Consider the following 25,117-nt stretch of genomic DNA (forward strand, 5'->3'; position numbering starts at 1 on the left):
GACACTGTTCAAAATAAACTGAAGACATTGGGTCCTTATGTTGTAAAAGAACTTAACATTTTTAATTTTTTTCTCCTATCTAGAAAGACTTCAGATTTCCATTTTTTTTTATTATTATTAAATTGTTAAGAATAAAATATTATGCATTGCCAGTTTTGAATATCAATAAAACATAATCCTGTTGTCCCAACTCCCAATTAAGTATTTTTGACGGCCAATTATCCTAGTACTTCAATGATTTATGTTAACATTTTGTCTTTTACTAAACTTTATAATTGAAATCAATATTGTTTCGATAAATAATGATGTAATAAAGTAAAGATTACTTTTAATTTAATGACAAAATGTAATTTAAAATTATGTTTCCGATGTAGCAGTGACAATGTTAATGACAATTCGTTCATTTTAAGTTCTATGTCTTGAGCCTTGAGGTTTTGTTGTTTTTAAATGTATAAGTACACAACGTCATAAATATCTAAATAATAATAATAATAAATAATAACTCAAATATCCCAAAAATTTACATTGCACTGGAAATAATATCATAATTTATAATGGACTTGATTACAAGGCATTTTAGATGCAACTAAACATACAGAAATACGTTATTTTTGATATCCGCCACAATAGTAAAAATTTTAAGAACCTTTAAATCTGATATTAAAATTTGTTTTCTCATCATGAGAAAATCGGTAATAATACAAATTTCTATTAGGTTATAAGAAATTTTAAAAGAAGTCCTTACAAAAAGTTATGAGTAAGCTCTGATAAAGTAATCTTTAGTTTTTTTTTCTCGACAACTGTTAGCTAATAGCTATTTAGACATAACAAACAATTCTTTAAAATAAAATATTATTCTTATATAAATAAGTACTATAATACTATCACTAATGTATACATCTTTATTTTCTTATGGCGTACCTTAAAGTCTAACCAAATTTAAAAATTAAACCGTATGTTTGTATACAGTGTACAGGATAATATAAATACACACTATTATACAAATATTTTATTTTTATTAAAAAAAAAATATATAAATTTCCAAATTATTATTTTTCTTGTTTTTATTATACTTATATAAAAAAAAAACTATATTATATTATTAGATAGTAGTTTTATTATATCATAAATCACCATATTATTTAATTCATTCATAATTTATAAAAAAATTAAATAAAATACATCACAATTTATAATTTGAGCTTAAATGTTAAGTAAACATAACAGGCTAAGTAACAAGTATGAAAATATAAATATTAATAATGTCATAAAAACACGATAAGCTCACTATAAAATTAAAATAATATTCATTATATTATGCATATTAATTATTAATTCTTATATTATTATTATATACGATTATTTTATAAGTAACGAAAATAATACTAACACTTGATAAAGAAATGTTAAAACTCAATTTTGTGTACATAAAAAGTTTTTAATTTGAATTTTTAAAACATTTTTAGTCTAGTGTAAATATTCTAGCAGAGATATCGCTAACCATCCAATTTATGCCTTCCAACAAGTTTTCCCCAGTATATGCACTACAATGTATTATTTTCCAATGATGAGTTTTAATTCGATCTAATTGCAACACCTAAATTTCAATAATAAAATATAATACATCAATTGATTATTTATTTTAAATGTTCAATAGAAAATAAGTTTTTTTATAAATAATTTTGAATTATATTTTTAAAATATACCTCTTTTATTTCTTCTGATGATAATGCACCTGGTAAATCTTGTTTATTAGCAAATATCAGTAATGTAGCTCCAGCCAATCTCTGAAAATATATTGTACATAGATCTGATACATCAATAATTCATTCATATCTATACATAGTTATCAATGGTAAACATGAAAAAATTAGGATGGTATTTATTAAGATGTTTTTGAAAATATATTACAATCTTTATATTGTAATTAAGGGATTTGGCAGATTTAAGTATCAATATTTGATGTCTCTGCCTTTCATACACGCAAGATAGTAAAACTAAAAACTACTGATTTAGCATAGAACAAATAAAAATTCTACAAATAATATCAAATTCTGTTTTAAAGCTTGAGATTGGAAGATAAATAATCAAAATTAAATTGAAAAAAAAATGGCCTAACCAATCTTATGTGCACTTCACATTGATTTAAAATCTGTTACTATGATATTTATTGCTTTACTACATTAATCATTTAGAAGGAAGACAAATGGGTAGTTTTTACTATATTCCACACATGGGGAGGGAGACAAAAAATTTTGGAACCTAATCCATTACATTAAATTGTTGTTTTTTTGATATTTTACAAAACCATCAAAATCCCCAAATCCATGTTCAACCCTATTGATTATATTTTAAAATACCTCTTCTTCAATTAAACTATGCAATTCATTAGTACAATCACCCAGTCTTCTTTTGTCAGCACTGTCAACAACCCATATAAGACCATCAGTACTTTCAAAATAATTACGCCAATATGATCGCAATGACTTTTGGCCACCGACATCCCATACATTTAGTTTATAACTGAAAAAAATGTGATAATTAAGATGATAGAAAAAAAGTAAAAGTACAATTTATCTTAATACTAATTGGAATTTATTCTTAGTGAATACTATGAAAAATATACCAACATTTCAATGTGTCCAAAAGAATAGACTAAAGAATTTAATGCTTGATATTAATTATTTGATTAGTTACCTTTTATGATCTAATGTCTTAATGTTAAAACCCAAAGTTGGTTCAATTGTATTAGTTGGCTCTCCATTGTATTTTTTTAATATAGTTGTTTTTCCAGCATTATCCAAACCTCTGATTTAGTAAGGATATTAAGATAAATAAACAATTCCTATTTAATTTTTAAACACTACATTGTTTATAACATTTATAATTAATACTATATAAATTATTATAATTTATGAATAAACTTGGAAAGTTCTCACACATTATTAATTACCTATAATAATTATATTGTAATTAGGGTTGCCAACTTTTAATTTAAAAAACTGGACATCTAATTGAAAACCATTTTTTTTCTTTTTTAGTCATTATAATTTTATGAAAATAAATAATATAAATATTTAGTATTATGAATAATTAATTTTTTTAAAGTTTATTGCTATACTTCTGACAGTACAATAACTAAATAAAAGTATATAAAACATGTATATTAATTAAGTGCTACTTTGCTATTTTAAAGTTGTATTTTTTTCTCGCTTTTTGCCACCTTTATAAGTGTATGACCATTTTTAGTTTCCTAAAATTCACAAAATTCTTAACATGACAAACTATAGTTGAAATTTTAGACATGTAATAATTTATAGCATCTAGTTGAAAGGTATAACTGTACACTGGACAGGAACTAGAAAATCTGAACTGTCCAGGCAAAAACTGGACGGTTGGCAACCCCATTTGTAATAAGAACATTTGATAAATTAGTAAATTGGTTAATTCAAAACACTAGCAAAAATAGTTATGATAAATAATTTTAATAATACACATACTTTTAAAAAAGGATACAAAATTAAGATTCTCATTTCTTTTTCTTTCTGCTTCATTTTCTTCAAAACTGTCATCAATCCCATTCTGTATGAAACTATGAAATAAGTTTAAAGTTTTATATTATGTTTATATGTCAATCTTTACTTAACAACTATATTAATTTGAACATGTATACCGTGTACGTCCGCTGTAATAGTTATTTTAAACCAAAGAATGAGTATTTTTATAGTTAATAGGTCTACAATACTATGTTCATAGAATATACTATGGTGAATTAACTGATTAAAATCATAGTCTTGTAACCGTTCGTAGTTTGTCTCAAATCATAGAATAATTATTTATATTTATTCTGTGTCTGTATGGGAGATCAGCTTATCGGTCTTATCATAATTCGTAGTATTTACGTTACTCAGTTTTTGTTTGATAAAATATATTGATATCAGATGATAAGATCATGTCAATTTCAGAATTATTATTGTTTCAAAAATAAAATAAGAATCGATCGCTGGAGTGATGGACGCTGACTCGTTTAGCACTGTGAAAGTGTGAATTGTGGTGCTGTGAACATTAAGTGAAATATGAATTTTAAAATCGATAAAATATAAAATTATTGTTTTAAGTGTTTTATAATTCGTTCACAAAAATATTATATAGTATAATCTTATTTACTTTGGTACTTTTTAAATTATATATTCGAAGTTATTTGATTTATATATTTAATATGGACCGATTCGAATATGCTAAGCCTGATCCAAACGAGACCGTATTATGCCGTCACAACAATGTTACTTTGTACGATGGTGATTACAAAACTTCATTTCATCGTGGTAATATAATCTTAACACCTACACGTCTTTTCTGGATGTCTGGAGATGCAGGGTTGTCTTTACAACTTCGATATATAGTATACATTGAATCTACAGTTACTGACACTTTATTTGGTTCAAAAACTAAAACTATCCTTGTTCATTTACTACCCTCAAATAATGAAAATCCAGGCCCTGTTTCTTGTGCCAAAGGCGAGTACATCAAACTTGATTTTAAGGACAAAATTCCTGATGGATTTTTTGACATATTTCAGAAGACTGTAAGTGAAAAAAAGTGGTCTGTTAACAAAACTACCCGTCAGATTCGAACAGGAATTGGAGGGATTGAAAAAAATATTTATGAAAAACAAAAAGCATCTGATATTAGTATAACAGAAGCTTTTAAAGACTTAGACAAACTTATGATTACAGCTAAAGATATGGTAACATTAAGTAAAAATATTTCTGAAAAAATTAAAGAAAAACAAGGGGCTATTAGTGATGATGAAACAGTGCGCTTCAAGTCTTACCTTTTAGGTCTTGGTGTTGATGACCCAGTTACTAGATCATCATTCACTGATTCAAATACTTATTATGCCACACTATGTAAAGAAATAATCAAAGTTATTCAAGTTTCATTAGACGAAGTTGGTGGTACAATGGCTCTTGCAGAAGTTTATTGTCGAGTAAATAGGGCTAGAGGATTAGATCTTTTATCACCTGAAGATTTAATGCATGCATGTTATATGATGAATACTGACCAATCATCGCCTGTAAAACTAAGAAAATTTGACAGTGGAGTATTAGCTTTACAAACATCTTTATGTGATGAATCTGTAATATTGAAAAAAACTGTCGAAGCATTGCAAAAAAATGGATCATTAAGTGCTCAAGAACTGTCAACATTAATTGGAATACCAGTTGTATTAGCTAAAGAGTATTTGTTATCTGCTGAAAAACATGGGAAGTCATGTCGAGATGAAAGTATTGAAGGTTTAAGATTTTATCTTAATAAATTTTTAGATGTGTATTAAATACATGTAAAATAATTTCCAAATGTTGTTGATAAATAATAATATATTTTTAATGAAAACCTAACATTATACATAGATATTTTTTAATATATGTATATTTTTACAATTAGTTTAAAATTAAATATTTATTTTTGATATGAACAACTTATATGTGAAAAAAAATGAGACTGTTAAAATATAAAATTATTAGAGAATAGATGTAGTTAATACATTCAATGTTTAGTATTTTATTAATTATTCATTTAATGGAATTGTTAAATATGTGTACCACTATACCTGTAGTAAAACTATTACTTACAGTAAAAATATTTCTTGATGTTTTTTTTTTTGTAAATAATAAACTAATTACTATTGAATTATTTTAGTGTTTATACGTGTAATTACAATTTTAAATATTATAATGATAAATTGATAACTGACATTATATTATTGACTTGGTCACATTTGGAGGTAAAATTGTTGATTTATTTCATTGCATTTCAAAATATTTACTTGCTCACGAATTAAAAGAATTTGATTGTTTTTATAATAAATTATAAAATTATTTAATTGATTATATAATATATTATGTATAAATAGATATTTGTATGTTATATTTGAGTATTATATTACTGAAACCTTATATTATAACTAGTAATTGATATCATCTTCATGATATAATTTTTCTAAAATAATTTACCATGTACCTAAAAGAGTAATGTACAATAGTATTACATTATACACTGGTAACCAATAACCATTATGTAACAGTATTAACTAGTGAATATAAAACATTGTTTGGACTTTGGAATAATTAAAATAAAAAATTAAAAATCTAAAACCAAATGGAAGGAAAAGTACTTTTAATTTACTTCATAATATAATTTACAAATATATAATATATTATATTTTGTTTTATTTTATTTTTATTGCTAGACTGAAAGTAATGAAGTTCTATACTCACCAAGCTTGTGGTGTAAACGAATGCATCCAGATACGGTGGTTAATAAACATATTGAAATAGTTCAGTTTAGTAAGTTATATTATTAAATACTAATGAACAAATATATTTTTGTAAAAACAGATGTTTATAAAACTTAATGTAAATGTTTTTAGTTAGTGAACAAATTAAGAAATCTAGTTATCGTGTAACAGCAAATATTAGATATGGACCGGGTGATCAACAGCTATTAGATGTTTATGAAAATGAACTGACTTCTTTGGATTATACTTTTGTTTATATTCATGGAGGGTATTGGCAAGACTTAAACAAAGACATTTCTGCTTACTGTGTAGAACCATTAGTTAATGCTGGAATTCGAGTAGTTATTCCTGGCTATGATCTTGCACCAAAAGGTACATATTATTGTCTTCTCATTTATGTTAGAATTAAAAAATAATAATAATGAACAAGTAGATAACTACTCTACTAGGTATAAAGTAAGGTTTAAGAGTACCTTGCTACTGATTAAGTCAGCTGTTAGTATAGGTAATGGATAAGTAAATTCTAATTTACTTTAAGACACTATGAATAGTTTTTTGATATAAAATAGGTACCTTAAAATTAATCTAAATATTTTTTAGATGTCAATATTGAATATAATAATATATGCAAAAGTTATTAAGCCCCCATAAATAATATTTTTGTATTACCATAAAATTACTAGACTCCCATGTTTCATCAAATTTATCTACTTAATGTTATCCAAATTTGAACTTCATAAGCCTAAAAAATCGATGTATGAAGAATATATTTTTTTAGATTCAATATTATTTTTTAGGTTTCAGTAAGAACACTACTTATGAAGAAAATTACCTACCTATATTTAATTTTCAAGTAAAAACAAAAATTGAAAAATTACTATATAATTTTGTTAATTTAAAATATCAATAAATAGCACAAGAACTAAAATAGTTAGGTTTTTAAAAAAAAATCTTGTATAATTAATTAAAATATGAATATTCTGGATTCGTAGAAAACTGGTCTTACATAAACAATTTTGTTTTTCTTCAATGTTTTATATTTTATTTTTGTTTGTTATTTTGAAAAATACTACGAGTTTTTACTTTTGATCCTTTCTCCTTAAATTACCAACTATATACTACATCCAATTTGCCAATTAATCACCTTCAAAGTATTTCTATTTTTACTGCTTCAAAATGTGATTATGCATAATATAAAACACTTTACCTATTGTAAAATCACATCAGCCAACTCAGAATCTAAAAATCAGTTACTATCTAACATACCTGAAAATTATATTTTATTTTAGTTACTCTGTGTAATATAGTTGAAGAAATCTATCAACTGCTATCATATTTAAAGGATTGTTTAAAATACAAGTAAGATAATCTAATGATATTGCACTAATTTACATTTAAAATTATATGCAATTCAGTAATTTAAATATTTGACATAATTATTGATATTAATTACTAATAATAATTAAAATTAGATATCTATTGATTCAATGTAATGATATAATTATGTATAGTGTACTCTGTATAATGAACCTACATTATTTTTTGCAACCAGAAATATTTGGTTGGGAGGACATTCAGCAGGTGCTCATTTAGCTGCATCTATGATACATCCTGAATTAATTGAAAGTATTGGAGTTAAAGGATTTATACTCATCAGTGGTGTATTTGATCTTAATCCATTATTGGAGACCTCTATTAATAAAGCACTGAGGCTGAACAAGTAGGTACTATACATAAGTACCTAATTATTGTAATCCTATTGGTGAATTAATTTTTAATTTAAAAGATCATTATAATATCTAATTTATTATAACAAAATAAATAATTTTAATTTTAATATTATTATAAATTACCTATAATAGAGTAATTTTTTACAAGTTAATTATTATATTAAATAGAGATTATTTGAAAAAAAAATGTTCTTATTGTATTATTAGTTATTTTTAAAGTATACATTAATCCAGCACTTAGGCGCTGTGGCTATCCTAAAAAATAATATCCTTTGTACAATAATAATCAATTTTTTGTAAGTATAAAATCATGTTTAAGAAATATATTTGTTTTCAGGAAGACTTGTCTCCAACTAAGTCCACTGAATAATCTACATGGACTTGATTTTACACATATTATGACACAAATCTGTGTAAAAGTTCTTGTAGTTTACGCAGAAAATGATTCTCCAGCTTTCCATTTTCAATCAAAACAGTTGGCAAAAGTTAGTTATTTTATTTTACTCTTTGTTAGTATAGGTACTATCAATGATTATAATTATTATATTTTTATTTTAGTACTAATCAAATCATATTTCAGAATTATTAATACTCAAGTACTTAGAAGTACATAATTATTTTTATAACTTGATAGTACTGTTAAAATTATAATTTATTAAGCATACATAATATAATATAGTGTAGATACTTATATAATTATATTAGGAATATAAATGAAAAAAAATATATTTCAAGTTAACCAGATGACATTACTTAATTATAAGTTATAACAATTAACGACTAGTATACATAGGTTCCTATTTAATTACCTTTTTAAATATTGGGTATAATAATTAATAGTATACTTGTATAAAGATCAATAGGTACATGAATATTTTTACTACCTACCTACTTAAAAAAACTAACCCAACAACTTTCGAGTTTTTAATACATTATTAAAATTAATAAATCAGTAAAAAGTGTATGATACTGTAGGTATGTCCATTAACAAGTAAACACGATTACACAAGTAATATGTATATTAATATTATATACTTATATTTTATATCTATATTTTTTTTTATGTTTTATAGTTACTGGACAAACTTGGTTTAGAAGTAATAGAAGAAAGAATAAATGGAGTAGATCATTTTGATATTGTAGAGAATCTTTCAAATAAAGATTATTCTCTTACAAAAACAATTATTAATTTTATTTTAAACTAATATATCATAGCCATATGATCTACATCTATGAAGTGAATTGTTAATATTATATAAAGATAGTATGTTTTTATGTACATCTATTAAAAAATAAAAATATATTATACCTATTTATAAGCTATATAATATTATCAATAATCTAAAATAATATAATTTTATAGGACAAACTACAAAGAACTTTCAATATTTGATTATATAATACTTATGATATTTTATTTTTAAATTACATATTTGTTAATAATATTAAATTGTGTTTAATATTTGGTTATTATTTAATAGTTATAGTCAGGGTTGGGCAGTATCAAAAATATAATTGTGTCAAGTATCATGATACATTTTATACAAGTCTCAAGTACGATGTACCTAACTTTTTTGTTAAAAGATACAATAGATACTATTTTTATTGTATACCTATTGGCTATTTGTATATGTATTATTAATATTGTATTGTAAATAATTACATTGTGGATTGTATTTTTACGAAAAATAATTGCCCAGATGCAATTGAGCCGAAACGAACGATAGGTAACAATTCATTACACTGTTATGTTCTTAGATCATATACTGTATATGATCTAAGGTTATGTTATAACTTTTAAGATAATTTTAAATACATAAAATTAAACTAAGGTGCCCGTATACCTATCTGTAGATTACAGTCATACAGTCATACAGATAAGTACTAAACTAAAGTCTTTCCATATAAAATATAAAATCAAATCAAAAGTATAGATAAGCAATATTATAATGTAGTATAATGTGTAGGTGTATTGTTAATTATTATTATATTATATTATACTTTTTGGTAGTATACCATGTATTATGATACTTTTTTTTAGTAACTTGCCCAACCCTAGTTGTAGTATTGCACCCCCTTAGTTGCGCTACAGTAGCTATTGCTATCAATATTAAAATACAATATTAAAAAATGATTTAATTATAGCCTTTGTCTACTTAAAACCAATGTAGTAAAATATATATATATATATATATTATAAATACCTATTATATGCATTTATTTTTTTGTCGATATACAATAACGATACAACACGTAATAGTCATCGTCATTCAGTATGTTACTAATTTTATGTTGACCATTTAGCATGTCAGCATTGCTATTAAAGTCGAACTATATCTATAAATGTTCAAATAATTTCGTCATAAGACAAAGACATATATGAAATATTATGTATTATATTAATATCTAATGATTCTAATGCACAACGAAATGAGTGTAACTTCGTAAAAATACTTGAAAAACACTTATAAAATATCTATTAAACCCTTATTTAACATGTATTATATTTTCAAATCCACTAACTGTAAAAATAATAATAAAAATAAATAATTAATAGATATACTAGGTAGAAATTAAAATGTTATTTTATTTAAAGCATAAAAAAATAAATAAAAACTTACAGTTTACAAGATTATTAAATAATTTAAACATAAGCGTGTTGTTCAATTAAATTCTACAACATTAAAATACAAATCATATACTATAATTTAGTATTGCAGGAAAAATAAATGGCAAGAAGTGATTAAATAATAATAATTAATAATATTATAAGTAATAACTATAAATAAAAAAAGAAAAGAAAAGAAGTGCAATGTGTACAGGCTGAGAAATTTAGCAGATGATCAAACATTTATTACGACAAATTAATGCATATTATTATCGATTGTATTACGCTGCAACTATAGTATGTAGATCCGGACACGGATTTATACATGTTAAGTGTTTATATGTGTATATGATTGTACATTTGTAAGTTATAACTCCTATGTAGGTATTATTGTTTTTATATAAACGTAAAATGTTTTAGAGATAACAGTTTGTGCACATGCTTCTTACATACTTATTATTATAAATATTTGTTTATATCTAATTAATTAAAATTTTAAATTAATAATAAAAAAAACCATATGACTAGGGAACGCCATTTTACTTATTCTTATATTTCCAATAATGTGATCTGAGATTGCCGATAACTCTGGAGGATTTGCGTATATTCTGAAATATATAAAATAATCAAATTAATGGACATTCAAAATTATTGTTTAAAGATATTTTAATTTGTAGGTTAATGAACAAGGTGATTGAATAAGCCTTAATCTAATAATGAAAAATCAATTAATAATTGTATACAGGTAGTCAAGAGAAATTTTAGATTATTTTTTATTATTATACAGGACGATTCTTTTATTGAACAACATTCAGACTCAATACCTATATTATTATACATAAAAATTGAAATTCGCATGAGTAGTTAATGAGTTAAGCATAACATATAACATTCTAAGAAGTTTTGGTGAGCAGAGTGGAGAGTTACCTACTTGGAAGTTAAAAACCCCAATAAATATTGGTTTAATATACTCCTCTTACATAAACTTTAAAGTTTAAATAGGTACTTATAAGTTATAACCATCAATAATAAATTAATAAATATATTATTTATAATTAATAGTGTAACTCATAACAAAATAAACTACTCTTTCAAATTTCAATTTATATATGCATCAAAATACTCTAATGAATATTCTAATTTAGAATATGAAATTAAATAAGTATATTATCGTTCAAAAAAGGAAATTTTTTAAAAATGTCGTTTTATTTCGACTAGAGTTGTGAAAAAAATGTTTTCATAAAACAATAGATTTTTAAATAATGAGTTTTGCCTGACAAAAAAAAATTACCCAGTAGATATTATATTAATCTAATATTTTGATAATTAATATAGGTATAGTATTCTCATAAAAAATATAAGCAGGGTATTCTACTTGAAATCCTTATTAAATTTATTTTAGTATTTTAGGATGGCGACTAGTAATTTATAATAATTAAAACTTTAAAAGTATAATAATGTGTATTATAGGCGTAAAAGCGTTCAAAATTCTTATAGAAAAATATGTATAGAAATGTTTAGTTAAAAGTAAATAGATTTTTTAACTAACTTAATAATAGTTAAAACTTAAAATCACTTAATCACACACTATACATTGTAATATAATAATTATATTATTATATCATAATAATGATTATAAATAAAAATTCATGAGTATTAAACATCAAAGGTTATATAGCTTATATAATAAGGTTATAACTTATTATAGTTATAACTATACAATATTATAGTTATTATAGTATTTTATTTGTGTTAAAAATGAGAAATGGAAAAAAATGACAAATTTATAATTTTAATTGTATATTGTAAATAGTAAGTATCTATAGTGATTACAGGAACACAGGACATTAGGTAATAATATTGTTTATCTACTCAATAACAGTCAAAATATCAATCAACAATATTTGAAATTACTTCGAGGATCATATCAAATTCTTATATAAATGTTTTCAGATGACTCGAGTCGTGAGATATTACGGGATTATATTATTAATGATTTTAATTTTATGGTTTTTGTACTATTCGTAAATATATATTATATTATTCAATTATTGATTATAACAGGATTATTTTTATATTTAAGTAGGACAAGTTTCAAGTAGGTAATAGGTATTATAGCCATATAGGTTAAATAAATTAATTATATGGACTTCTTATATTGTAGCAACTGTTATAGGCCAAATGAGCATAACATATTTTGTGTGAACAGTCACATCTCAATCTAAAATTTAATAAGAAAATAAAAAAATTGTACCGACTCGATTGTAAAATCATTTCAGCATTTATCGCTTATCTCTCCGAAGAACCTAAAATGCTAAGTAACAGCTTTACCTAATTCAACAAATTTCTTCACCTCAAAAATGTCTTTAAAAAATGTATCTATCTTCACGTCATTATTCTATAATTTATAAAGAGAACATATATTTTATCATCACAGATTCACAGATCATATTTAAAAGTTAAATTTATCTTATTAGCGTCTTCCTATTTATCAATTGTATATAAAATATTGTAATAAATCAAATCAATTTTGTCTATAAATAGATTACAGTGTTCAAACACTAAAACACCACCATCCTTCTTTGAATTTTTCCACCAAAATTTAAATTTTTATTATTAATCACAAACAATATAATAATAAACCACCCTACGCTATTGGAATTTTTGTCTACATCACTGATATAATGTAGGTATAGGTATCTGGTGTATCTATGTTCATCTATCATAGCATTATTAGCATTTGCCATTTACCATCATCCGTATTCCGTCTTAAATATTGTATGAATTAAAATAAGTATATAAATACTAATATTATTTCTTTTTTTATATTCTTTGAAATGGTTTTATATTATATAATGAATATTTTGATTTAATTGATATTTTACATTGTTCATGAGCAAAGACGAATATCATCGCCAGTGTACAATGGACACCTATAATGACTAATGGTATAGAGGTACCTACGATTAAGTTTTATTTAATTATAATTTCAATTAAATACGCTTATATGTATAGGTTTACATCTATACGGCTCATTAGTTACTATAATTCTTAGTATTTAGTCATTTAGTATAGTACCTATAACATAATGTATTAATGTCGTTTACAGCTAAGAGAACATTATAGGTATGACTATGAAGTAAAATCTTAAAAATATAATATTTTGGTAAATTATAAAAAGATTATAAAACAAAATTATTAGCTACCTTAAATACCTTAACCCTTTTATGAATTTATTATTTTTTACTGAACTTATCGAACTTAAACTTAATGGTGCAACAATTGGAATTATTGTGTGGTACTTACTACTTACACCGTGCGTCAGAGTACTTAACGTTTTGAAAGGCATTAGTTAATGAAATAAATAACATTTTTATAAGTACATAAAAGTACAATTACTAACTATCGAAGTATTCAAGTATCACATCATTCATATCACAATTCACAACTCATGAATTACGTAAATATACATCATTATTTTTATCAGTAAGATAAAAAGACATTTAAATTAAATTACATAAATGTGCCATAATAATTAATAATACCTACGTAAATTCTAATAAAAGAGTTAACAGATAACTTTATCATTTAAAAAGATTATATTCATAATAAATAAAGTATTTTGATAAATTACACAAAAGGTTAAAAAAATACAGTTATTAAAAAACATAGTTAATGAACTATTTATTACACCTTTTTTTTTTATATTTGCAGATACCTAATAAGTAAAAAAAATTGGTTTTATTTGTTTTTCTATACTAACTAATCTAGTACAGGAAAGTTTTTGAATTTAGGAAGTTTTCCTCTACACGTTTTTCCTTTGACTCGTAAGATACCACCCACTTACTCCCAAATAATACATTTCCCTCATCACTTAGGTAAAATTTTATTAGTACAAAATACAAATATTAAATAATATATAAAATAAAAAATGTACTTATTATTAAATAAATATATTATATAGGTACAAATCAATAAGTTATTTTTTTATCATTATTAATATTTAAAATATAAAAACGTTTTAAAAATTTAAAATGTTTTAATATACAAATAAAAAAATAAATAATATAGTAATTAGAAAATCAAAAATGTTTATTTTAATGAGATAACTTTTTGATACTAAATAATTCAAATTATCTCGGCTTAAAAAACTTTCTCATAACTTTTTGAATAAATGGACTTTAATAGTAAATAATGAATAATGATTAAATTTTTGGTAAAGTACCAAAAAAATATTACATATTGATTCAAGGAGGAAATGTCTCAGTCCGGACGGGATACGTTTAATAAAACTCAAGGGAAAAGGCACGGGATGGACGTCCAATTCTTAAGTATTTTAAATATTTTTTCCGTCGTTAGGATGATTTAGAATATTTAGATATGAAATATTTAAAATTAAAACATATATTTATTGATTAATTATATTATATTAAATTATTATTTATTACTTTCTATTATATTAATAAAAGTTTAACACATCATGATACACGCGTCATTGAAATTTGAAATTCTAATATTAGGTATCATCATAATAATGTAAGGAAATGGCGTTATTACAAATTATTGTTTTAATTTTAATATTTTGTTTAATTTATTGAAATATTTTATTTCGGGGATATTTTTGAATATCATGTATGTACTCTTTCTGTTAATCAAATTTTACTATTACCTATATTAAAAATATTTTTTATTTTTTTAGATATGAATTTATTGTTTACTATAGAAAATAGTAATTAATATAATATAATTTGTATAGGTAGTAAGTTAGGTAAGTATTCCTAATAATTATAAATATTGAAGAAAATGATATACCTACAATTAGGTAGGTATTTAATCATCTCAACAAATAATATAAATGATATGTGTAGGTTATTTAAGTGAGAAATAGCTAAATTAATTTAATTAAACTAATTCCTTACCTTTAATAAATCACGTTATTAAGCACGGACCGATTGCATACGATTTATTTGTTTTTGCAATTTTACGTAAGTAATCTCGAGTTTTTGCTTCTTCTTGGCAATTTCCATTTCCTGTTCCTTTTTCTTTAATCTGCTAGTCTTGGCTGCCTCGTTGTTTTTTTGACGCTTTATGTAGTAGTCTTGCATGCTATTATTGTTGTTATTACTGGACGAATTCTTCGACGAGTTCATGGTGTAATGGATAAAAAAACGTACAATTAGATTACGGTGTGAAAACAAAAAAAAAAATGTTGGAAAAAAAAATTAGTTGGCGTAATAACTGTCGTAAGAAAATTCGAGTGGAGACGAATGTTATAGTACTGCACACGAGCGATGTCTATGTAACAATAATATAAAATCTTCAGACTGGAGTTGCCCGAACCCGACGAGGTAGAAGCAGCAGCGCACAAAGCCCACCAACAGACCCGTATAATAGTCACGTCGCACAGGAAATAGTATACCTATCGATAGATGTCTTTTTGTCAAATCAAATGACAAATATATTATATTATATTATTGTACTGCAAAATGTTACTACAGATCTAAGCTAATGAGGTACTAATAGCTTTGCTCACTTTAACTTCGCCCCACCGCAAACCCACGCTTGGATCCTCTTTACCTAAGTACCTATATTAGCATGCGAACCGTGAGAGATATTATTAGACAGTTAGCATTTCCGTCAGGTCGATCGTCGGTGTAATTGTTAGTATTTGTATGGTGATGTTGCCCATTAACGATTTAAAAAGGCGTTCACAATAATGTGGCATTTAAGAAGGTAGCTTGTATAGGTAGGTGCTTGTAAATGCTGCTGCAGCTACTACCTAACAATACGATTTATACATTACTGTTTGCATTGTACCTATTTTGACGAGACCGGAAGCCCGATAATTCAAAATCAGATCATTAAATAGCTATTTAATAATGCATTATTTAGTTAATAGTTATTCGTTAAAATGCAGTATTAATATATATATTGTATCGTTTAAAGTTAATAATGATGAATTATATAGGTCCTATAAGTAATCCATTATAAATATTCTATGTACATCCGTTAAATTGAGATAATTTAATATAACACAATTTAAATGATTTAATGTTTTGTATTTTGTGAAAAAATGTATTATTATATTATGTTAACTACTTAATAATTACAATTTACAATTATTATTCACTGCGCATTTTATTTAACTTCACAGTCTTACAGAATTCTACTGAATATTTGAGTGGTTTAATATGAATTAAAATGTATCCCTAAGCTTGTAAACCATTATGTAAAACTAGGTACTTATATCATTATATTATTTAGATTATTAGATGTTGATCAAAAAATCATTCAACATTTTTGTATTATTTATAATTTTAATATTAATTTAGGTATATAGGTAATAATAATTATCTAAATATTTAATAGAATGAGAAACTTAAAACAAAAAAAATAAAATAAAATAAACTAAAAGAAAAAGTTTTGTTTAAAACAGTGTACCTACCTTTTAATTTTTATCTAAAATAACCGAGGTAAAGGTGCTAAATCTATATTTTTATATATTGTATAAAATATAATTATTGTCGATTGTCATACTGTGGTGAAGGCGTAAAGCATAATTGTGTATGAATGTAGGAAAAAAAAGCCACGGAAAAAAAATCTAGGGAAAAAAAAGCCAATAAAAAAAAGCCACGGGAAAAATAATCCACAAAAAAAAAAGCCATGGGAAAAATAAGCCACGGAAAAAAAGTCAAATTAAAATAATTAAATATATAACAATTAAAATTAAAGTATAAATTAGGTATTATTTAAAAATTGTTTACACATTATTGGTCATATTGTATACATATATAAATATTACATATATAACTGTTCAAGTGGAAATAGTGGTGGACAATTTCTAAAACGTATATTAGTCTCTCCTGGAATACCTATCTGTCTATAAGTCCCATTTACGTAAGTTTTGTCAAAATAATCAACTAGCTCATTGGCATGATCTGGCATTATATTCTTTAAGTGAGCCATCCCATCTTTAACCATTTCTAAAGGTAAAAATGCCAACCCATCCAGTTTTCTACAAAACTCACTAAAACTTTCATCTTCTCTGTATATTTGTTCTAGGCCAAGTTTTTGAATCATTCTGTGTGTACTTTGTGTAAGATGATAAAAACAGCCATTAATACACACATGCTCTCCCAACACAGATTTCACTGCGTTGATTACAGATTTTTCAAAATCTACATGAAAGCTAGTTGGATCTGGATATAATTGCCGTTCAGAACATTTTTCTAGAATTTTGGTCAGCATTTTTTCATAAGTTTTTTGATTTTTATTTTTCAACAAACAGTAAATAGATGTTATAATGTTTTTTGTATTTTAACTCTTACCACATACAGTTGAAGAAAATCTTTTGGGGCCAAACCAAAGTTTCCGTCCATGTACCAACTTGAACTATTCGATAGATGTTGAAGACCTTCATCTGTAGCAAAAATTACCATACGGTCTTCCTCATTCACACCATCGTCAAACAATAAAAATCTTTTATTATGGGGCTCACCCGTTGTACACCATTCATCTAAAAAAATTGTATTTTTTTTAATTTACATTTTTATTTAAAAAAAAATAAGACTGGAAATCAATAATGTGCTAAGTCTTCAATTATAGATATTAAATATATTTATATAACTATTTATTATAATATATGTAGGTACTGGTCTGTTATCGCCCCGCCACAGGAACGAAAAATTTTATCACCTCGCCAATTACGAATGCGGCGATTTCGAACATATTATTTTATTTATACCTACAACAATTACCTATCGCTTTAATTTATTAGTTTAAGTAATTTTACGGTACTTATCGGTTATCGCGACTACCTAACAAAAAATATGACTGCGCGTGTTTCGGCACTCGTCGCTACGCTCCACAACTCGAAAATATCCCTCGACTTGCTATGCAACGCCACCTCAAGTAGGTTACAGGGTAATTACTGCCCATATACTATGACATAATTTACCCTGTAACCTACTTAAGGTGGCGTTGTATAGCAAGTCGAGGGATATTTTCGATTTGTGCGGAGCGTAGCGACGGCGCCGAGGAGCGTAGCGACAGTCACATTTTTGACTTTTTTCTGAATTTTTAATATTTCTTTGGGCGGTTACATTTTTTGTTAGGTAGTCGCGATAACCGATAAGTATCGTAAAATTACCTAAACTAATAAAACAAAGCGATAGGTAATCGCCGCGTTCGTAATTGGCGGTGCGATAAAAATTTTCGTTCCCGTGGCGGGGCGATAACAGACCAGTACCTATATGTATATATTATTTAATATAACTATTATAATAATATACCTATATATTATATATATATTTAATAGAACTATATATTATATTATATTGATACTTACCCACGATTTCATCAGAGTCTAAAGGATTATTTTTTGTTCTTTGGTTTCGTAGTGTGCGCTTGACTATGTTTTCAGGTGGCATTTGACTTTTGTCGTCTAATTTTGCAACGCATTCTCCAAAAATATGTGATGGGTTGTTTTTGGTAGTCTTAGCTTGATTTTTCATTTCATTATAACACTTACTTACCTCAACCTCTTTCTTGTTTGGCCTATGTGTTATGATATGAGTTGTTCCACTTTTGACAATTTTTGACATTTGAAGATCTGTATACATGGTCCCCGGACATTTGAGCATAGTTGCTTTACTACAGCGCCATGTAATACTACTTTTTCCGGTATGTTTGAGAACGTACATGTAGCCCTCGAAACATAATTTGGGCTTATTTTTATTAGAGTTAATGATTTCCATCGTATGTTAAAAATGTAAAATCAAAAATAGAGAAACTAGAGAAAAAGACTGAGAATATAGATGTGTGAGACTGAGAGTATAGATGTGTGAGACTGAAAGTATTGTTATAAAACAGTTATATCTTAACAAAAGAAAGGGAATTTCCTTCAAAACAAGATGAAAGAAAATGCTAAACATTGAATAAAAATAACTTGATATTTTGTGGATATTATCTTGAAATCAATTGATTTATGTCTTTCACCCTAGATATGTATAACTATAATGTATGTATTTGTACAGGGTGATTCTTTTTTAAATGTACATTGCAGTATGATTGTATGAACTTCATAATTTCCTTAATATATTTAATTAAGGAAATCGAAACACTTATTTTCCCTAAAGGTGATGACAAACCCAAAAAAATAAAAATAAAGGTTGTAAAATAAATAAAATCAATACATTCATTACTGTTTAGAATCTAAAATATATTTATTAGGTACTATATAGAATAATAAATAATAAATAATAACATATAACCTGTGTATTAATAATATTATATAATATCTAATATATAAATGTGAAAATGAAAACCAATGTAAACCGTTTATAACTGATATATTATAAATATATATGTATGTATGTATGTATACAATATGACCAATAATGTGTAAACAATTTTTAAATAATACCTAATTTATACTTTAATTTTAATTGTTAATTGTAATTTTCCGTGGCTTATTTTTCCCATGGCTTTTTTTTTTGTGGATTATTTTTCCCGTGGCTTTTTTTTATTGGCTTTTTTTTCCCTGGATTTTTTTTCCGTGGCTTTTTTTTCTGACTACCATTGTGTATTATTATGTACACATACTAATATACTATTAAAATAAAAAAATATTAAATCAAAAGCTTATACAACTAATGTACATAATATCATTGACATATTAAATTAGGTGGTATTCTACATAAGTCTGGTGAAAAAAAAAATCGGTGAAAAAGTTTTGCTAAAAAATACAATAATCATTTAAGTAATTACGTAATACGAGTAATATAAGTACTTATTTTTTAAATTTATACAATAATATATGCAAAATTAAATATTTAACTTTTGTATTTTACATTTTTACTTTATGTATTTCAGTATTTGTTTAAACACTACTTTTTTTTTTATAAAATTTGAATTTTGTTATTTTTGTGAGTAAAAATAGTTCAATTAGAAGTGGTGAAGAACCACTTTGCGATCGGAGGGGGGGATGTTGAATGAGTTTAGATTTAAGCTTACTTAACGCCTTAACGGGGTATTTAACAGGTGACTTAACTTAGTTAACCTATATAAGGGTATCAAGTATCAACTATAAAGTTTAAATACAACAAGTATAGTCACTCCCTATACGCACGCATTTAATGAGGATATTAATATAATATACCTGTACATATTAATTTGTATTTGCCTATTATATTTATCCATTTTTTTCGAAATCTTCTTTGAACTGTTAAAATTGGTCAAGTATTTTTTTGATTTTATAAGACTAAGTTCAACATAAAAACTATTATAAGTTATAACTTTTATTGAGCACGACCCAGTAGTTTTTGAGTCTACTCTAAATAGGACAAAAAAAGAAAGAAAGATTTATTTTTATTTATAATTATTATTTAATATTTAGATTCTATTAACTTTTTGTTTTTTGGATTTTATGCAGTCAGCACATAAAAAAATGTACTGAAATAGTAAAAAAAAAATTATTTTACAGAAGTGGTTATACTGTTTCAATAATAATTGATAAATATAGATAAGTGATAACACATGTAATATGACAAATGTCAAATACATCATAAATTCATAACATCCACAAATCTACCGAGTACACTTTAGTAGTTTAGTGTACTGTCTATAGTTTATCTCTTTTCTATGGTCTATACTCTATAGTATTGGATCTTAGGAAGTTCTGAGTTCTTTAATCTTTATCATATCATTATAAGTTATAAAAAGTATACCATTTTTCCAGACTGAAATTCTCATTAGATTACTTATTTGTGTAGTTCAGTACACAGCTGAGAAATCTGTGTATTTTGAACTCTGAACTTGTTATTACCTACTCATTTTATTTGATTTAATATCTGGATTATCAGATTAGAATTGGATTGTATAATTCTACTATGGAATATTTAGTTAAATATTATTTATTTAATTAAAATGAACATACATTGCTTAATAATTTGTTCATGGTCAAATTTGGTTCATTATTTTATTAATATTAATATAAATATCAGTTTAGAGTTTTTAGAATAAGAAATAGTTATGATCAAAGCAATATTGGTGTTCAATAACTACGGAAAGCCTAGACTTTCTAAATTCTATCAATATTTTGTAAGTATCCATTTCATTAAATTTGTTATATAATAATCAGTGCATAATACATTTTTTGATTCATTGAAACATTTGAAATTAGAATGAAGATATGCAACAGCAAATTATTAAGGAAACATTTCAGTTGGTTTCCAAACGAGATGACAATGTTTGCAACTTTCTTGAAGGTGGAAGGTAATTTTGAAGTTTAATTTTTGAATAACCATCATATCAATTGTATTATGGTTTATTTTAAGAATATTTAATTTTTATTTTTAGTCTTATTGGAGGATCAGATTATAAATTGATCTATCGTCATTATGCTACCCTGTACTTTGTGTTTTGTGTTGACTCATCAGAATCAGAACTTGGTATTCTTGATTTAATTCAAGTATTTGTTGAAACACTTGATAAATGTTTTGAAAATGTTTGTGAGCTTGATCTTATATTTCATGTTGACAAGGTAATATTATTGATAAATATATAATTATATATTACCTATGTAGGTATACAAAAAACAATAACAATTATAACTATAACTAGTTATAACTCAATTGTTTCTATGTTAAAATCATTTTAAGTATTTTTTCTGTAGGTAGTTATGTTAACATGTTTTGAATATTTGTTTAAGTGAATGTTTTATCCTATTTTATTTACTTAAGTTTAAAATATACTCAAAATCATTTATGAAAATACCAATAAAAATAACAATATTGCAATTATTATAATGATTTATTAATATATTCTATTGGTTTTCTATCAGTTTATCTTATTAATGTTGTTACAATGATAATCAGGAAAAAACAATGTCGTATTCAATGAAAAGTTGAACAAAATTTGGTTCTTACATTCATCTGTAACAAACTCATGATTTATTGCAATTGATTGCTAATTTTATTTCAATTGCAAAAAAAAGCAGTATTACTGATTATTTTTTAATAAGATTCACTTCATGTTTTTGCAGTGTTGTCTGCAATTTGGTGTCCCTAGAGCCTTTTATAAATGTATTCAAAATATTATCATTGTATACTTGAATATTACATTTTAGAGCCTTGTCTACAATAATAATAATTTTTCAGTGATTTTTTATTATTGTCACTATAAAAGTATGTTATCCTTATCTTGGATGTATCTTGGGCTTGCTTGTGCTAAATCCTTAGCCTAAATATGCCACTGAATTTTTCTAAGTTATGCATTATATAATATTTATGTAAAATGAATAAATTTACAAATTTGAAAATAATTTCAACAAGTTTTACTCATTAAAAAAAAAAATCATTAAATTGTAGTAACTAATAAGGTTCAAATAATGTTTATTACAATTATGCTTTAATAAATGATGATCTTCAAACTAATAAATTTATAATTTTAATAATACATATAAAATAATTCAGGTATAGCGAGAAATAGGGTATACAAATTTTATCCTATAAATCCCTTGACCTATTTGAATTTGGCTATAATTAATTTGATGTATAAACAACTTACATATATGTTTATATATTTTTAGATTCATTACATTTTAAATGAACTTGTGATGGGTGGAATGGTTTTAGAAACTAATATGACCGAAATACTTTCAAGGATAGAAGAACAAAATAAATTGGAAAAACAAGAAGTATGAACAATTTTAATCAATTTAGAATTTATGATAGTTTAAATTTCTAAATAAGATCATTATTTAACTTATTATTATATTCTTTAGGCTGGTCTTGCTGGTGCTCCATCTAGAGCTGTATCTGCTATGAAAAATATGAATATACCACAACAGTTGAAGGATATGAAACTTCCAGATCTCCCGCAAGCCATTAAGGAGTTGAAGTTCTGACATTCAAGGAACAAATTGGTTTGCTCTGAAGCCTATCATAACTATACTAATTGAGTATGGAAGAATGAACAAATATCTGTTATCTGCTGATTAAGAATTAAAATTTAAATGTAGAATACTATTGTTCAATACTGTTTTTGTTCTTATATATTGTTAAAGTTATTTTGGTACAGTGTACAATTTTAAAATTTAAATGCTCTGCTGCTCGTGTCAATATTATTTGAATGTATGTGAAAAATACTGTTAATATTTTTTTTTTCTGAATCCATATAAAGTTTATAACATATTTATTAATTTATTATAATGTAAATTTGTTTTGAAATTCTTTATATTTATTGAATTAATATTTTTATAATCCAAAATAAAATACAATGACTACAAATTAATGTGCATATAATCGCAAATAATATTGACGATTTAACATGTATTTAACATGTATTACTTATAATTATATAAATATTTTTCATAAAAAATATATACACATTTTTTTTTAAAAATAATTAATAGCTATACAAGTTTACATATAATATTAAGTAGTTTTTGTGGTAAAGAATTTACAATAGCAGAATAAAAGATAAGGAAGAACTCAGTAAAACTACTGGATTGATAACAGGGATATGAGGTAATTTGGATGCAATGTAGATGTAGAATTAGTCTTTAGGCCAGTATCTTTTTAATCGTTCGTTAACATTTTTGATGACATTGAAAGAGGAAAAAAGTTGGTTAAAAACTTAAGTGTAGTGAAATTAGTGAAAGGTAATGAGTAATGATTGCCAGCTGACCTATTGTTTTGATTTTATTATAAAACACCACAGTGCATAGACAAATGTTTGAGATAAATGGACTAAGTTATGTTCCAGTGTTATATATAATAAAACAGTTTACAAAGTATAACAATTTTAATTCATCTTTTAAATACATTTGTCTTTAAATAGTCCAAATTGGTACTTAAAATCAATATCAAGAGAACAAGGTTTTATGGATATTATGAATGGTAAACAAGTGAGTGTTATAGATCAAGTAAATTCCAGAACATATAAAGAAACAGAAACTAATAGTAAAAAATTAAGACCTATTATATAAAGTATATTGTTTTGTGGAACTTACAAGGTTTTTTTAAGTAAGAAAAAATCTGTTTATGGTTATCATGTTTTTCATGATTTACTAAATTTTCGTTTTCAATCTGGCATAGAACAATTTTCAATTTTATTCGGTTTCAAGATCAACAGTCGTCATTAGTTTTAAAAATTTTTTATTTACATCATTTATATTAATTTTACTAATATTACCATGAAATATAAAATATTTTAATCTAAGTATACAACATTCAAGTTGTATAATTCATATGTATGTGAAGTTGAGTAACCATAGCTGTTAAAAACTTAAATTTAAGTCAGTTAAGTGATTGTTTTTCGTACTTTATATAAGAAATAAAAAACTTTGTACATTGAGTAGTATTTCATTAGGTTTCAGGGGTATCGTATCGTATCAAATGTTTAATCATCTTGCCATCATTAATATTATGATTAAATTTAAGGGTTTAAAAAGCAGAGTAGGCCCTGTTGCTTTGG

At 24.7% G+C, this 25,117-nt stretch overlaps 6 protein-coding genes and 1 long non-coding RNA gene across 10 annotated transcripts; 3 read left to right on the plus strand and 4 right to left on the minus strand.

Moving 5' to 3' along the window:
- Positions 1-1,097: 1,097 nt before the first annotated feature.
- LOC114121818 (ADP-ribosylation factor-like protein 2) lies at positions 1,098-4,970 on the minus strand. Of its 2 annotated transcripts, none has more exons than XM_027984296.2 (6): positions 4,835-4,970; positions 3,517-3,592; positions 2,698-2,808; positions 2,361-2,523; positions 1,707-1,787; positions 1,098-1,597 (listed from the first exon to the last, which is right to left on the minus strand). In XM_027984296.2, the coding sequence occupies exons 2-6, from the start codon at positions 3,579-3,581 to the stop codon at positions 1,463-1,465; spliced, it is 555 nt and encodes a 184-aa protein (XP_027840097.1). In that variant the 5' UTR covers positions 3,582-3,592; positions 4,835-4,970; the 3' UTR covers positions 1,098-1,462. The 2 variants fall into 2 exon arrangements, with proteins under 2 accessions (XP_027840097.1, XP_027840096.1); XM_027984295.2 differs by lacking the exon at positions 4,835-4,970 and adding an exon at positions 3,674-3,836.
- Positions 3,982-5,626, plus strand: LOC114121817 (vacuolar protein-sorting-associated protein 36). Its single transcript, XM_027984293.2, has one exon. It carries the CDS (start codon positions 4,220-4,222, stop codon positions 5,336-5,338), a length of 1,119 nt encoding a protein of 372 aa, XP_027840094.1. The 5' UTR covers positions 3,982-4,219; the 3' UTR covers positions 5,339-5,626.
- Positions 5,627-5,927: 301 nt separating this feature from the next.
- Positions 5,928-10,522, plus strand: LOC114121807 (kynurenine formamidase). 2 transcript variants are annotated; one of them, XR_007604014.1, is made up of 8 exons: positions 5,928-6,174; positions 6,254-6,350; positions 6,434-6,673; positions 7,591-7,660; positions 7,854-8,021; positions 8,369-8,516; positions 9,105-9,776; positions 9,814-10,522. XR_007604014.1 is itself a non-coding variant. In XM_027984281.2 (7 exons), the coding sequence occupies exons 1-7, from the start codon at positions 6,163-6,165 to the stop codon at positions 9,234-9,236; spliced, it is 867 nt and encodes a 288-aa protein (XP_027840082.1). In that variant the 5' UTR covers positions 5,928-6,162; the 3' UTR covers positions 9,237-10,522. The 2 variants fall into 2 exon arrangements, 1 of the variants encoding a protein (XP_027840082.1); XM_027984281.2 differs by having other exon boundaries at positions 9,105-10,522.
- A 76-nt stretch (positions 10,523-10,598) lies between these two features.
- LOC126549990 (uncharacterized) lies at positions 10,599-14,173 on the minus strand. Its single transcript, XR_007604015.1, has 2 exons — positions 13,946-14,173; positions 10,599-11,247 (listed from the first exon to the last, which is right to left on the minus strand). It is a non-coding gene; the product is annotated as an uncharacterized LOC126549990 (long non-coding RNA).
- A 2,874-nt stretch (positions 14,174-17,047) lies between these two features.
- On the minus strand, positions 17,048-17,887 carry LOC126550042 (uncharacterized). Its single transcript, XM_050200827.1, has one exon. It carries the CDS (start codon positions 17,885-17,887, stop codon positions 17,438-17,440), a length of 450 nt encoding a protein of 149 aa, XP_050056784.1. The 3' UTR covers positions 17,048-17,437.
- A 50-nt stretch (positions 17,888-17,937) lies between these two features.
- LOC126550041 (uncharacterized) lies at positions 17,938-19,599 on the minus strand. Of its 2 annotated transcripts, XM_050200826.1 has the most exons (3): positions 18,987-19,599; positions 18,138-18,155; positions 17,938-18,059 (listed from the first exon to the last, which is right to left on the minus strand). In XM_050200826.1, the coding sequence occupies exons 1-3, from the start codon at positions 19,393-19,395 to the stop codon at positions 17,938-17,940; spliced, it is 549 nt and encodes a 182-aa protein (XP_050056783.1). In that variant the 5' UTR covers positions 19,396-19,599. The 2 variants fall into 2 exon arrangements, with proteins under 2 accessions (XP_050056783.1, XP_050056782.1); XM_050200825.1 differs by having other exon boundaries at positions 17,938-18,155.
- Positions 19,600-21,190: 1,591 nt separating this feature from the next.
- On the plus strand, positions 21,191-23,928 carry LOC114121832 (AP-3 complex subunit sigma-1). The gene is made up of 5 exons (XM_027984313.2): positions 21,191-21,739; positions 21,822-21,913; positions 21,998-22,181; positions 23,229-23,336; positions 23,424-23,928. Exons 1-5 carry the CDS (start codon positions 21,671-21,673, stop codon positions 23,544-23,546), a joined length of 576 nt encoding a protein of 191 aa, XP_027840114.1. The 5' UTR covers positions 21,191-21,670; the 3' UTR covers positions 23,547-23,928.
- The last annotated feature ends 1,189 nt before the right edge of the window (positions 23,929-25,117 follow it).

This window comes from Aphis gossypii, chromosome 2, assembly GCF_020184175.1.
Source record: "Aphis gossypii isolate Hap1 chromosome 2, ASM2018417v2, whole genome shotgun sequence".
NCBI lineage: Eukaryota > Metazoa > Arthropoda > Insecta > Hemiptera > Aphididae > Aphis > Aphis gossypii.